General features: G+C 37.2%; 1 protein-coding gene across 4 annotated transcripts in view; it reads left to right on the forward strand.

Annotated features, from left to right (window-relative positions):
- stxbp5a (syntaxin binding protein 5a (tomosyn)) overlaps positions 1–16,740 on the forward strand; it is a gene marked incomplete at its 5' end in the record, with an annotated part of 148,761 nt that overhangs the window by 65,521 nt on the left and 66,500 nt on the right. For all 4 annotated transcript variants that reach the window (XM_036147391.1, XM_036147392.1, XM_036147393.1 and 1 more), the window contains 1 exon segment: positions 6,075–6,209. In XM_036147391.1, the coding sequence (XP_036003284.1) occupies positions 6,075–6,209 (135 nt within the window).

Genomic DNA, 16,740 nt, shown 5'->3' on the forward strand with positions numbered 1-16,740 from the left:
GCATAGTGTTATCTAATTATCTCTACAGAGTTAACTTTTTGTTGTGTCAGCAAACGGCACAGATTATATTAGTGGCAAAAAACGTCTTCATTTTGCCAAGGTCTTAATAGATTGTATCATGTTTTTCTGGCCATTGTCTCTACACTTCTAATTAAGTGACAATTAGCATTGTGTTTGAATCAATATTTAGATTGGTTCTGTAAATCCCTGTTCGCATCTACCCCTGCTATCATCACACTGTTTAATACGTTTGAATAAATTATGGATTTAAATAAAAAAAAAGTCCAATTTATAAAATTGCCGTCTTACAGCACAATTGGCAAGCCTTAATTAGATGAAACAAATCATATTCATTTTGTGTCAGCAGTTGTGACTCAAGACTCAACTGCAGCTTAGTAAGAGTATCTCTGAAATAAAGAAAGCTTTGCTAGATGCAGCACAATTTCAGTGCAAGTTTTTATTTTTTTTTAAATGCTTGAACGGCTTCAGTATTCTAAGAATCAGCCATGTCGTTAGGAACAGGGCATAAAACCATACATCACAAAAGCCAATTTTCTGAATTATCCTGTCTCTTTAATTCATTCGCAGTGAACCATGCTCTCATATGTCTAGCCCACAGTGCAGTTAGTCTCAGAGCTGAGCTGTGTGGCAGGCGTCTGTCATTTCTGAGGCAATGTGTATGGCCTTGGGCCAGCAAGCTGGCAGCTGCCTTTGTGTGTCGTGACCACTTGAAGCTGGAGATTTTACCAGGAGACGCGTGTATGCACAAACAATTGGGTGCATATTTGCACAAGCAGACACACACTGTGTAGTGGACAGAGACACACACACACACACACCGACAAATTGCCAGCAAATTTATATAATTATGCTCCTGACACTGCCTCTCAGTTTGCCCTCTCAAACTGGCTCTCAGAATACTTAATCAGTTAGCTTGCATGCGCAGACACAAGGCAAAATTATGCAACGGATATTTACATGCAGAATGTATGCAGAGGACATGAATGCATATCACCCGCTGGGAAGTGTGTTGTACACAAACTGGCAAGCTTTTACAGGCACGTAATTGAGAAACAAATAGTCTCTGAGAGCACACAGTTTGTATTTCATAGAATAATATTTCTGAAAAGCAGAACTTACGGCTGCATAGATCTGCTGCGTCTGTTAAAGGGGCACTGGCGGATACAATTACTTGCTTACCAGATGCAAGTAGGGTGACCAGATGTCCCAATTTGTATGGGATTGTGCTGTACTTGTCACGCCTGTCACCGTGTCCGACCAGTCGAAACAATGTACCGCATTTGAATGTGTGAAATTCTGAAAAGAAAATAATAATTATATAAGTGTGTGTATGTATGTATGTATGTATATATATATATATATATATATATATATATATATATATATATATATATATATATATTAGGGCTGGTCAAGTTAACGCGTTAATTTCGCGTTAATTCATTACACTATTAACGGCGATATTTATTTTATCGCGCATTAACGCATGTTGCTCACATGCTTTCAGTCAGTGTCAGTCAGCAGGCGCGCTGACTGCAGCGCGCTGTCACGGCAGCACTCTCCCGCTCCCCCTCCCCTCTCGTACATGGCTCAGCGGCGCCAGCCAATCAGCACGCAGGCTCAGCCTGGCCCGCCCACTCAGCTCTCACACAAACTTAACAAAGAAACAGCTGAGAGAGACCGCAGCAGCGAAAAAAACATGAACAGAGGAAGTAGCACCGTTTGGCTTTATTTTAATACCGTAAATGAAATCAAGCTGTATGTTTTGTAAAAAGCCGGTTCATTTCAGTGGAAACACAACAAATTTATCTAAGCACGTGAAAAAACATGAAAACGTCGAGCCCCAGAAACGGAGAGAGGAGACGAAACTTCTCTCATTGCCCCGACAGACCCACAGACGTCTCTGACTGAGGCGTTTCAGTCCTCCAGGGAACATCCAGGTAGATCAGTGGATGGATGGATGGATGGATGAATGGATGTTACTGGAGCCCACACATAACATGTAATTAAGACCTTGAAAGAACCCAGTACATATATTAAAAAGTGTTATTTAAGATAAGATAACATTAGCTAATCCTTTTTTTATCCCACGACAGGGAAATTTATAGGATTAAAGCAACAGGCAGGTGCACACAACACAGACAAAATTACATAAGGATTGAAATATATAAGAGGTGGATTAGCGAAAAAACACTGAACATAACATTATTATTATTATTATTATTATTATTATTATTATTATTATTATTATTATTATTATTATTATTATTATTATTTAATTGTAATAATAAAATAAAAACCACAAAACCCAAAAGGTCAACAGTTTCATGATACATCAAACTTAGGGACTGGCTAATATACAGCAGGTCAAAAAAGGCCATATTTTGGCTGCAGTGCTTGCTGTTCTCTTATGAAGAAAAGATCAAGTAGTGCACTAAATTCAATAGATGGGTTGAAAATATCCAGTATAAAATAAGTGCTACAAATGTTACAACACTTTTGTTCATATGGCAGCAGAACATTAAAATAAAAGTGCTCTTTACACTACTTTTGAATTCATTCTTGGAGTTTGTAAATACAATGCGATTAATCGCGATTAATCAGGGCGATTAATCGCGATTAAATATTTTAATCGTTGCCCAGCCCTAATATATATATATATATATATATATATATATATATATATATATATATATATATATATATATATATATATATATATATATATATATAGCACTTATCTGCAATTTATAGAAAGCAAATAAGCAGCTGTTAATCAAAAAATGAAGCAGCGTCAACCTGCACATGATGCTCATACAATAAAATAGAACTGATAAGGGATTTGAATGTGTACAAAATATAATGGAAGCTGAGTCAAATAAAAAATGCAGCTACAACAGATGGTATGGCCCCGTTCATAACTGGGTGTGAGGCCAGTGAAAGGTGATTCTCAAAGACCTTTTGGTGAAATTTGACTGATTCGTTTATTTATTTATATCTTCTTTTTTCATGGATGGGAGCATATTAAGCAACACTAAGAGTGTGGCGCCTAAGAAACGCACAGCTGAAAAAGGCTCCTGCACACATGGACTAATTTTTGCTCAAATCCAATGATGCCTGCCAGACAGAAAAGTGAACAGCAGCCAAGATTAATAATACAAATAATTTTATCATTAATAATAATATTTAACTTTACACAAAAGTTTCTGATAAAATTTTAAAAATGGTTCAGTATAAAAGCTCGTAAAGTTTTTTTGATTAACTTAGAACTTTATTAAGATTCCAAAAAGTTAAATAATTCCTTTTTTTAAATAAACTTGTGCAGGTTTCTTGTTGTGAACTATAGGAAAAGCAAAGATTGATTAATGTAATGTGAGATCTGTGTTAAATTGGAATTTTAACGTGATTATCGTTGGTAACGTGTCCCACATTGTCCCTCGCAAACAATCTCGTTGTCACATTTGATAGTTTTTTTTTTTTGTTTTTTTTTAGATCTGGTCTCCTCTGATGCAAGAGTGGCTCCACCTTTCATGAAACCTCATGCTCCTGTTAGTTGGAATCCTGTTTCTCTGCAGTTTGTGATCAGCTGTCTTGCTTTTTTAAAACTGGCTTATACATTTGCAAATACGATATTTTAGCCATAACATGCATCTCCTTGTGTAGAGAATTTAGAAGTCATGTGTCCTTTTTATGACTTCTTAAAGTGTAACTAACACATACTATTGCAATTCTACTAACTTACACCTAGGTAGGTTGTGTTTTATTTGTTTCTAGGTTATTGTCACAAATTCTAACACTAATGCCTGTTAATGCAAATTCAACTCATACCAATGATCATATTGGAAGCTTCCTGCTGTCCTCTAATGGGTAGAGTTAGGACCAATTGTGCCTGTTTTTGTTCATTTGCAGTTCACTACAAAACAATGCAATCTCATGTTCAGATTTGCAACCATATTTGCTGCTCTAGAAGTACTTTTCTACAGGAAACAATACAAACAAACAAAGAATACATTTCGTTCACACTGCAGGTCTTGATGTTCAATTTAGATTTTTTTGCTGAAATCAGATTTTTTTTTTTTGAGGTGGCCATTCATGCGACTATTAAATGCGACCACTATCAGACTTCTGTCTGGACGGTTCAAGACCGCAAGGCGACCCTCATGCGCAGTAACAAAAGGAGATGTCACAGAGTAACATGTTGTTTGCGGAGGTAATGGTAAATGTAAATGTGTCCAATAAAGTTTTGTTAAAAAAAACAAAACATATCTCTCTTTGTTACTATTAGAAAGCTGTTGTTCAATGGGAGAAGAAAGCTGCACAGTGATTAACAATGGTCTTTTATGGAGCGCTAACTGCTACTACTGTGTGTGGATGTGTAGAGAGAGACAGGAGAGTGAGAGATGGATAAAATGTGACATGACCTTCAGACTGTGGACGCTTAGAGAGAAAATCCGATACGTATCCGAATTAGTACCACATATGGAAGTGGTACAAATCAGACTTTTTTAGGGGTGAAAAGATCGGAATTGGGCCGTTCAAACTGCCGGGAAAAAGAGTGATGTAGGTCACATATGGGCAAAAAGATCGGATTTGGGTCACATTTCCCTGCAGTGTGAACATAGCATTGGGTACTAGCAGTCATACCTGGACAAAATCGGAGCTGGAGTCCCAACTGAAGCTGCCTGGGTTGCACAGCTTTGCCTTGACTTACAGCATAAATTTTGTTTTATAAAAACAGAATTCACCCAAATGATTTACTGAATTTCAGCCCATTTTGTGTGAATGGAATAAGATTTATCTTGCTTTTTTAAAATGTACCAAACTGGGCCTCAAGTTCTTCTCCTAGTTTTTCAATTCAATAGATCCATTACAGCGTGACATCACAAGTGTCAGCTGTAAAAAAAAAATGTCTGCTTTCAGAATCTTCTGCGTAGAAAGTACCACGTAGTACACAAAGTGATGAAATGTTTGACACTAAACTTTTGTCCAATTACTGAACACATACAATCAGCACTTACTCAAGTTCAAATATGGATCTGGTCTATATTGAACAATGAACCTCTTGTTGTTCTGGTATTTCTAAGCAATTTTTGTGTTTCCAAACTGTTGCTACATTTATTTACTTACAGACAATTTATTCAGTATGCCGAATGTGCATTGGCTAAACTTTAGCCAATGCACATTCGGCATACTGAATGTGATCCATAAATGTTGAATATCATAGAATTATACACTATAATCAGTTTACCACTGTTACTGAGACACAAAAGCGTACTGATATTAAATCTGAATTTAAAATCAAATGGTAATTTTCATGTCTTAAACAATGCAATTGCTCGGTAGCGCCTGATCAGTTATTATTGCAGAGGAAACATTTACTTGCTACATCATAAGATGATGTGATCTAAAAATAAAGGTGTCAGGCTTATTTTTTTTTTCTCTCCAATCCTTAGTGTGGAGATCCATAAATGTATATCCACACTTGGGAGGGAGGGGGTACTTCAGGGTCTCGTTTTGAGCTACTGAGGTCTACAGCTGTGTTTCAAACCGCAGTGCAGAATCAGACGGATCACTGGAGGAGCTGAGTGACCTTGAAATATTAGCATGCTGGATTACCAAGGTTGCACATTATCATTCTACGGGAGGATGGATGAAAGAACACAATGATGAAAAAGGGATGAGAAGATGAATGGACATCCACGGCTAAGGAGGGGAAGGGTTTATAACCTCTCATTAAACCTAAGTCTGATGGATGGATGAAAGGGGGAGATACTGGGAACAGCAGAATTACGTTTGACTCTTGCCCTCATGTGTCCTGTGGATGTCGAGAAAAGGGGTCTAAATGGCTGACTAAAGCCCTCTTTAGTTTGCCACTCTAATCTTGACTGTTCTGACCTGTCAGAGTGGTAAATAATCCTCTCGAAGTTTTGCATAATTTGTCACCGCTTATGAGACACTAAGTGATTTCCAAGAGCTTTCCATTGGTAACCAAACAGTTTCCCTTAATTTGTGTCGACGTCTCTAATGGTTGTCGCTTCTTTATCTCTCCACAGAATAACTTTCTGCCACCTGCCATTCCAGAGTAAATGGCTGTACATCGGCACAGAACGAGGGAACATCCACATTGTCAACGTGGAGTCCTTCATGCTCTCAGGCTACGTCATCATGTGGAACAAAGCCATTGAACTGTGAGTGGCTTCGGCCTCTTTTTGACCCAATGATGATTCTCTCTCTACAATTTCCTCTCAGGTCTCTTTGCTTTTCCTTTATCCTTCAGTTCTGACACATTTGAACATACTGCTGTACAGGTTCGGTTTCAGAAGGATGGGTTTCATATTTAAATGCTGTCTCATATTCAGGGCGCTTTAGGAATGTGCATATCGCCTGTAAAATGCCCGATATTTATTATATAAAAATGGTAGTGTAGGAAATTATCAAAAATCTTGACAACAGGTAAAATAAATATGATACACCACTGATGAATAGAGAGGTCTGTAATGTTTAACGTACGTATACATCACTTATGTGAGAAAAATCCAGAAAATCACATTATGATATTGAAATAATTAGTTAGCATTTTATTGTATTAATTATGTATTTAATCACCTACCAACCAGCCAGAGTTCTGGCTCTAACAGACCTAGTTCATCTTTAAGAATCTCTCGTATCAACCACTCTGTACATGTGTTATTTGCACCCATTTGAGCGTGTTACCTGTATAAAAGCCACCTGTCCACACATGCAATCAACCAAACTCCAACCTTTACCTTTCCCTGGCTCTGTAAGGGTGCCATGGACAACGTTGTAGACATCCACAAGGTTGGGATGGTCTACAGGGCAATAGGTAAGCAGCTTGGTGGGAAGGAAACAACTAAAGAAATTCATGATGACTGTCATTCCCCCTCACATTGGGGCTCCATGCAAGGTCACACCTTGTTGAGCATAAATGATCTTGAGAAAGGTGAGAAATCAGCCAAGAACTACACAGCAGAACCTGCTTAATGACATGAAGAGAGGTTACCATTGGTAACACAGTATTCTGTCATGTATTAATGTCCTACAGTGACACAAGGTCCCGAGCTCAAGCCAGCAAAGTTACAGGCATGTCTGAAGTTTACATATGACCATGTCAATGATCCAGCGGGGGCTTGGTAAAAGGTCCTGTGGTCAGATGAGAACAAAATAGACATATTTAGTAATAACTCCACAAAAGATGTCTTTTTATTTAAAACTGTGGGTATTTTAGTTGGTCAGAATAGCATTGTCCACAACATGTTTAGAGGAAGATTGCTTCTATAGATCGCTTAATAGATTTTTCCACAAGGTATTTCATAATTTTCTGTAATTTTGTTTTGATAATTTTATTTAACCCATTACTGAACTTGTAGAGGAATTTCCTTTTGTTTTTATTTGTATTTGTGGATTACTTTGGTTATTGCTGTTTTCACATCACAAAAACCCAGCCCCTAGCAGCCTCCTTTTTTTACTTTTTCTTGGAATGACCTAGCAGAGGTATATTAAACCCTTTTGAAGTTTACTGTAAGCAGAATAGCATTTTAAGTGAAGATATAGTTTTGTAGTTTAAATGTAATGGCATGAGAAGTTATTCATAAGTCTGTCATATCAAAGCACAGTATCAGATTCCAGGTAGTGAGGATGCCAACTCTGCTGTTTGAATGGATCTGTCAGGATGACAGGCTCCATTTTGGCTCCCTGCTGTAGAGACTTAAATTATTCACTGGAGCATTTTGCCTCACACTTTCCCCTCATCCCCTTTCTAGCATGTAGACACGTATGCATGTTTGCGTATGTGTGTGTAGATAGCAGGAAAAGATGAGGAGGAGGGAGTGGGTGGAACAGGTGTCTGCTGAGATCAGTGTATGGTACACACAGACGTCTCGTCGACAGGGCTGCGGGAAAGAAAAGGCAAGAGTTGAGTGGTGGGGGAGACGGGGAGGGGGGGGGGGGGGATTATGACAGAGGGGTGGGGAACTGAATGGATGAGATGGGGCTTTTGCCTGGGGAAAAGGACATGCACACAGACAGCGTGATGGAGGAGACGGATGGAGCCGTGGAGGAGGGTTAAAAGCAGGTAGCACAGGGCAGAGCAGATGAAGGAAGCTGTGCAGATAAGAGAGAGCAGCGAGGGAGAAGGTTTCCAATTAAAGAAAAAAAAAGGGCAGAAGCTAAGGAGTGATAATGATGAGATAGAGAGGAGATATGAATGATAGGGCAGTAGATGCCATACCATACGACTGAGGGAAGAGTATTAACTTTGACTTTTCTTGATGACTTTTTCTTTACTGCTCTGTTTATTCACCGTCAAATTTCAAATTGTTTTTACATGGCTATCAAGGCTCTTCTTTAGAGTATTTAAGGCACTCTGATTTTGTTTGACAAGAAAAGTAAATAAAAATCAAAAAAGAAAATTTCTTTAGTGTGAGAAATAGTTGCTTCAATTACAGACTATATAAATAATTCTAAAAACATGTTGGATACTAAGTATCTACCATCCAATGTCTATACTGGCCTATCCGTGCAGGGTTGTGGGGGGTCGGGGTGACGTAGGGTACAGCCTGGACAGGTCAGTAGTCGCAGGGCAACAGCGGTGTGAACTTCACACTTCTGTGCAGCCCAATATGTATCAGTCATAGATAAATATTTCTTAAAATGATTCTCTGCATTATTTTAAAATCCCAGTTATTTATCGTGATCATGTACATCAATAAACAATCTTTATCATGTTTCCAATGCACTTCCTATTGCTGACTGATTGGTCTGAGTTGCATGGCAGGATTCTGGCTTATCTTTGTACAGCATGCATAGCTGCACCTAACCATCTAATATATTTGAAATAAGTAAAAAGTAACTTTTTTTATATTCAAATGTATTATTCTAAATGCTATAATTTTTCAGAAGATATTTTGATCTAGAATGGAGATGGGCTGGTTACAGGTCCATAAATACACCAAGGTTTTAAAAAATAACACTTTAACGACCGCTTTTATTCATGCTGTCCCTGCTGTTTTAATGTCCTCTTTAATGAAATTCAAAACAAAACAACAAAAGTCAGACACCTGCAACAACCAAGGCTGAACCTCCCAGACCTTGTTGCTCACTGCCAGTCAGAAGGTTTTTCCCTCATATACAATAAACAGAAATTCAATTGTTTTGATATATTTGGCATGTCAAGAAAGTTGCTGACATGCAGGCTTTGATGGAGCATTGTCATCATGTTTTATATGATTTTAGCAATTTTCACACAAATTGTTGCTTTTCTCTTTTAAATGAATAGCTGCTAGATCATGTTTACATTATTCGTCTTAACCCTGTTAAACCATGATTATTTCATGGTTATTTTGTTTTTCATACTGTTACAATATCATCCTTTATGGTGGAAGAGGTGTCGGGACTGATTTCTGATTTCTCTCATTTGTTAGTTCATGGTTTGCATATTTATTTTAATGTGGTTTGAATATTTATTTTAAGACATGTCGTGATTTGCTTTGAAGCAGATCAGAGAGGTGTGAAGTGAACCTCCTGTTCATTGTGCTCGTATCTCTGTTCCAGCTGTAGGGGTTGAAGGGTCAGCGTCCCGAAAACAAAAGCTTCTTTACCTCTTCTGTTGGCCACTTGTGATGTCAGTAGACAAAGGAGGGAATTACAATTACTGCTGGAATCATTGCTTAATAGATTTCAAGGGCATTATTGTTTCCAATTTTGGGGAATTGGCTATTTACGGAAAAGCAAAGTTGGCTGATATCCTTTCTGCCATTTTTGTAAAGCTTTGTCTTGCTGACACTGATTCTGGTCATTTCTGATTCCTCTTTGAGGAACTATAACATATTAAAATGTTTGAACAGTATTAAAATATTGTTTTCAAGTCTTCTACTCTGAGCAGTAATGAATTATTTATATTAGAGCGAAGTCAACTGTAAAACAGTCCACTGTAAAACAAGACTGTATTAATATTTTAAACCAAAGACAAAATGATCACAGAGATCACATTTTAAATTACCTTTATCTTCTTATTTTAACGGTTTACGTAGTAGGCACTGCTAGCAATACAAAAAAATCTAATGTGTTATCCATGCATGTCCCTTTGAGAATTTAAATCCATGTCTTTAAAAGAGAAAAAAATCCAGCGATTTCCATGACAGACAGTTTGAAAGCACAAAAGGAAAAAATACAGCAACTCTGTTGAGCCCTGTTGAGTCTCCTGAAGCGTCACTCATTCCCAGCCTGAATGATCCGTAGACATGACTTGATATATTGCAGAACATTGCTTCCAGTAAAGTATTATTTTACATCTCTGTGTTTCTTCTGACGTAACTTTAAACACCTGACTCATACTGAAAATAGCATTGAGTTCTTCAGTAAGTAACGTGCTGCCAACATGTCCTGGTGGCACTGGTAGATTCACTAATGGGAAAAAAGATGGACATTTTGAGTTTCCAACTGGTTGGTCAGGGCCGATCAAGCTGGGAGTTGTTTGATTCTTGTCAAAAATATTTTATTCTGTATTTACGTTTAAAAAAATATTTTATAAAAATAAGGAATAATATTTTTAAGCTGTTTTACATATATTTTGGATTCTGAGAACCCATATGTCTTGCTTTTGTTGTAAAGACTCTTAAGACAGTATTACGTTTCTTTATGATGTCCAAAATACAAAACATGTCTTCGATATTAATGCTATTGGCATGGACAAAGAGTGTTATTTTAGGAACTACTTCAATATTTTATTCCACACCCTGCTCAGTGCACCACTGTTTTCCTGTGACTGCTTAATAGGCCAGGATGTGGTGGGTTATGGGGTGATTGTCCCTTGGGCCCTTCTATTTGGAGACAAGCAGCAGTTGCTTTGCCATTTAGCCCAAGGCCTGGCCTGGCCTTGCTTGGCCCAGCCCAAACCAGCACTATATGCTGATATGACTCACACTTCTGCTCCGAGGCTACGTTGATGGAAACTGTAGCAGAATGTAAAGTTAACACACTTTGCTGTGCAAGCAAAAATGCCTGATGCCTATTGTGCATCTCTGTGTGTGTTAAATTTGATTTAACTAAATGGTTACTGGCTAAACAAAATTCAAGCAGTGGGACAAAAGGGGCATATTTTCACAGCTTACTGTGACATAGTTTATGTGGACATGTCAAATTGATGCATCTCCTGTTCTGGTTCCCTTTAGATTTCACCCATTCTCCTACTTACAGTATAGGCCATTGGCTATTGTGAATGTATTTTTCTTATAATTGTTCAGTTTCTTGCCCTCAAGTTTAGTGCATTTGTCCACAGGTGGTAGTAACCTATGTGTGAGAAGATTTAAAAAAGAAAATGATAGTCTCCTCTAAGCCATTCATAGCGGTTCCAGCACTCTAGATGTAGGACATAAAAATGTTGAAACAATGGTGTAATGAAATATTGTAAATTACAAACAGGTTTTTAATCAAACTTTTTTTTCTTTGTTTTTGGAAACCCCTCTCCATACAGAGGAGATGCATTAAAGAGGAGATGATATTGCTTTAAACTACTGGAGAATCTCAAGCTCCACTTAAATTATTTGTAACTAATGAAACCAACATTGTGAATATTAATGAAATTAAAGAAAAAGCAATATTTGACAATATTATGCAAATATTTTAATACATATTGTAAAGCTGTGTTTGAAATGTTTTTCAAAGACAAATGCGTCCAATTCATGTTTGGCTCTAGAGAGTTAATTATTGTCAGAGTTTGGGCTAAATTAGTCCTAGTAAGTTCAGGAAAGTGTAATCCAGTCATATAGTCAGCTTCAGATGCTGTTGCACACAATCAACTTCAATCCAAATTAGAGTACAATTTTTATATTGTTTAAATCATGCCATTTGGGAAAAAGTTATCATTCTAAGGCACCTAGCAATCATAGAGTCGTTAACTTTGTAGCAATCCCTCATGAAAAATGCCATGAAGGCTCTATTGGGGAAGAGAAACTGTGTCATTTAACCTGCAAGAAGCCTCCATTAGAACCAAGGTCAGTTTGACCTTGGTTCTAATGGAAGCTTATCTGCAGTAACCAGCTTGGGTCAAGAGGACATCGAAGGAGGCACAGAAAGGAACCCAGAAGAACAGATCCAGGAGTCTTTTCTAGGGGGAAAGAAAAAAAAAACAATACACATATTTAATGGCAGTACTATTATGTCTTTTGAAAATTTTTCCCCCCGTCTAGGCTAGAGATACAGTTAAAAATGGGCTCTAGCTAAGGTGTGCAAGGAGAGACAAAGGTAATGGTGGCACTAGGTACTTCTAGGGAAGAGAAGCAGCTGAACACATAAAACACTGAGTCACAGACTTCGGTACAGGAAAAAAAAAAGTTATTCACAGAAATGCTGATAAAGTGGTTTCTTTTATGAAAATATACAAAAGATAGCTATAAGTAAAATCCAATGAAACATGAAGATCATATACTATTTAAACTGAACGTAAACGCCACTAAATGAGGTGAAATGAGGCTACATATGGCATGGATGGACTGTAGGTGTGCTGTTTTAAGCCATGTTGTTTTATAAAAAACTATCAGCTGCTTACAAGATTGTCACCTGCCATTACATCAGATGTTTTTGACTTTGTACTCTGTGGTGCATAAGTTTGTTGCAGGGTTTATCTGTATACTCTAGTCCCAGTGAAGGATATGTTAGCAGTGTTTAAACAAACAAAACATGTATAGCCATAAAAAAATTATATAATTTTATGTCACGTAGTTAAACACAGGGCATTTACCAAACATAAAATAGTAACTGTAATTGTGTCTAGGATGAAAAATCTAGATATGCTGTGCTACCAGCACACCTACCAACAATTGCTTTGCTTTGCTCATGTACTTGCGTGCAAACGCACACCTAAAGTAATAGTCCATTCTCTTTAATGCACTGAAATCGTGGCTGGGCAGTGGTGATACTTGGAGATGGATTTTGGTGCAGCACAGGTTTATAAAACATGAGTGGCTGAAGCGAAGGTACCAAGGTTCTACTTGCCACTGGGTATTCAGTTTAACTCAGCCAGTCGTCGCCGTATCTGAGTGTGTGCTTGTATGAAATGGAAAACCTTGAATAAGTAACTAAAAAGACTTGAATGGGATAAATATGAAAGGCGCCATGAGAATAATGGCATGCAGACAAATAAAACACAAATGCATGTTGTGCATGCAAGCAGGTGTGTATGTGTGCAGTAAAGCGTGTCCTGAAAGCTTTTGGGGTGTGTGTGTGTGTGTGTGTGTGTGTGTTTATGGTAGAGTAGAGCAGTTTTTGTTTTTTTTGGGGGAGCCTATGTGCACTATGCCCATCCTGCCTCTGTTGCCATGGTGATCCCTTTATCTCCAAACCTGAACATGTATTGGAAGACTTTGTTAAATGTTCATGTCGGATTAATGTGCTGTAAACAGTTTAATCAGAATTTCTTCAGATAAAAAGAAAAGATAGAGTGAAGTCATTGAAAAAGAAAGTAGGATGATGGATTTTGATATTCATGTAGGAGAGTAGGCACTGTTTATGATATTAAGGATATTGTTTATAAGTGGGACCGTGTTAAGATAAATCAAAAGTTCGGGCTGACATGCAAATTCATGAATGTGGATATGCGTGTAGGTTTCCATAGCTTTTAAGTCCCAGACAGGGAGTAAAGGGGGTGTTAGACACACCAAGAGATCCTGCTGCAACAGAGCTTAGGTAATAAGGCTCCACTACTAACAGGCTAAATATAGACACACAACTGACTTTCTGTCTCCCTGCCCACTAACTGTTACTTTCTAATAGACAGATGTGCAACATAGACACATTGTTAGATATTCTTTTCTTCCTTTGTCTTTTGATTTTATTTATAGATTCTTTCAAAACATCATTCAAAAGAATAACAATTATTCATTGCAACTTGGTTTCTATTTATTTTATTAGTGAGTTTTTTTATAGGGATGTACAAATTAATCTGCTGGTTAATGGGACTGGTTTTCATCTGGACCACCTTGACATGTTACCATGTCCATTTTGAATTCACATTAATAATCTTATAGAAGACAAAATACTTTGAACAGGTTTGCTCAGAGCTACACTTGCAAGATGAAATGTGGATAAATAATAGTTTTTCATGCTATATTTGTTAGTTATAATGTTATAATGTTTTTTTTTAAACTTTTAGACCTGGGATCAAAATTCAAAAAGAAATGTCTTCGATTTCACAGCCCTACCTGTGTATCAGTGGGAAGAGCAGTTGTCTTACAATCAGAAAGGTCACGGGTTTGATTTCCAGCTTCCCACCACCACAGTTTAAAGTGCCCTAAGGCAAGACCCTGAACCCCATCTTTCCAACAGATTTGGTTATTAGTGCATTGATGCATGCTCATTCGTGTGTTATCTAATTAGGGAGCACTTAATTAGTTGAGTTAGTTAATTTTCTATTCACTATGAGGAAGGATAAAAAGAAAGACATACAATGAAACATTTTTATTTGTACCAATACCTCCATCCCATGATATGGAGGATATGTTATTACAATAAGATTGAGGGAAAGCTGTGGCATCTTGAGAGGCTTTGAAAAACATTTTTTTTGTTTATGTTTTGGTTTCCTCTTTCCATTTGCTGAAAATCTTTGTTTTTAATATCTGTAAATATGTGTAAAAAAAATAAAATAATTTTTAATAATGTGAATAAAGTTCAGAGAACGAAATTGTGATCAATTCACACTGATAATGGAACCAGAAACTGGAACTGGCCTAGAAACTCGCAAGCAACTTCAACTTAGGGGTGGGTGATATGGACCAAAAATAATATTTCAATATTTTTAGGCTGAATGCCAATATATATTTATTTCAATATGTGCTTTATCCCAAATGTTTCACAGGCACATTTCTTTAATAAACAGATGTAGATAAATGTGAGAAACAGCTGAGAAATAACCCACTGGAATACACAAAAGTTTAATTATAACAAAGTAGACCATTACAATATAAACTTTATAGTCTCATCTTAGATCTCTTTTTAAAAAAATGTTGATATTTTTAAAATATTGATATTTTTCCCAACCCTAGGGCAGCTTTTGTTTTATATTAGCATCAGAACATCCATCTGCTCACCTTCAGAATTGCACTGCAAATAATTTGTCTCCTGTAATAACATGGACCAAAGCAAGGTGTCCACTTTTCCTCCTTTTTGTGTTTCTTACATTTAGCTTTTCACCCTTTCCTTGTCCGGAATCCCCATCTTTGCTCTGTGGTAGAAAGGTTATGCTTTAACAGCAACAACAATCAATGTTTTTCAACAGTGACCTTCCCTTTTCACCTCGTAAAGGCAGAGCAGGTTAGGAAATTTCTGAAAGAGGAGATTTGACACTAAGCTGTCTGGAGGGTAAGACGCAGACGGGAAGGACGAGAGACGAGGCATTGTGGTCTTTCTCCACGGACATGCAAATTAACAGACACGTAAATCCGCGTACGCACAGCCACAGGAACTGACACAGTCATTTATCACAATCTTTGGTGAATTGATGTCTTTCGGCTGCCTGTTTTCACCCTGTGGTGAGCAGCGGTTTTGCATTCTCCCAGCAGTGCTTATCCAGGACTTTAAAGATAGTTGCTCCCTATTGTAATCTTTTCAGTACGTCACCGAAGAAGAATGTACATTATTCAGCTTTATTGGTTCAGTTTTTCTGACCTGAATTATTTGAATAATAGTTTTCACTTGGCTGGTATGTAGTAACCCATCCAAATTAACATAAACTCAGAGCATGTTGATTATCAACATATCGTTTTACCCACGCAATAATGAATAATGCTTAAATTGCTCTTTTTAAAGGTGTATTAACACAGTTTTCACATAAGTGTAAAATAAAAATGGATGAAAATTGCCAGTAAAGCCTCTTAGATTAACAAACGAACAGCATCCCTGCTGTTGGCTACAAAGCTGAAGCCTCATACCATTGCTGTCAAAAAGTCTCAGCTTACTGTTATGTGACTTATTTTCTGCCTAATATGAAAATGGTGCCTATTTAATATGATGTAATGCCTACAACAAATTATAACACTGTCTATATTCTGTCTTAGCTTTTGGGTTGGGACAACACTATGTGGCATAACACAAATTATAGTGCCTTGAAAAGTATTTACACCCTCCTAGATTTATTCTGTTTTGCTTTGTTGTCACACCACCTTGTGTTACATCATTGGATTATAATAACTTAATATTGTCAAAGATAATCAGAATAAGCACAAAACGTAGTTTACAAACAAAGACTAAATCTATTTTGGGGGGGGGGAAAAAAGTTAGCAAAGCCAACCTAGCCCTTTGTGAGAATATAGTTGTTCTCCTTGTTAGATGAATAATTAACTTTAAATACCTAAATTTTTTTTGGGATGAATTCCTCTGCAACACCCAGGGCCGTAATAAAAGTCAAAAAATTGGAATCAAAAAATTACTTCAATAGAACCTGTCTGTCACCACGGAGTAGGCTAAAATATCTAAAAAAAAACAACAATACATCATGCCTCAATATAAAGAAATTCAACAATAAATGAGATGGCAAAAGGGTTATAAAACAATCTCTGAGGCTTTTGGAGTCAGCTAATAGGAAAAAACATGAAACATTGGCCAACCTTCCCAATATCGGCTGACCTACAAAAAATTACTAGAAAAGCGTATTGATGATTTATCCAGAAGGTCAGGAAAGAACCAGGAGCAACATCTAAAGGACTGCAG

This window comes from Fundulus heteroclitus, chromosome 15, assembly GCF_011125445.2.
Source record: "Fundulus heteroclitus isolate FHET01 chromosome 15, MU-UCD_Fhet_4.1, whole genome shotgun sequence".
Taxonomy (NCBI): Eukaryota; Metazoa; Chordata; class Actinopteri; order Cyprinodontiformes; family Fundulidae; genus Fundulus; species Fundulus heteroclitus.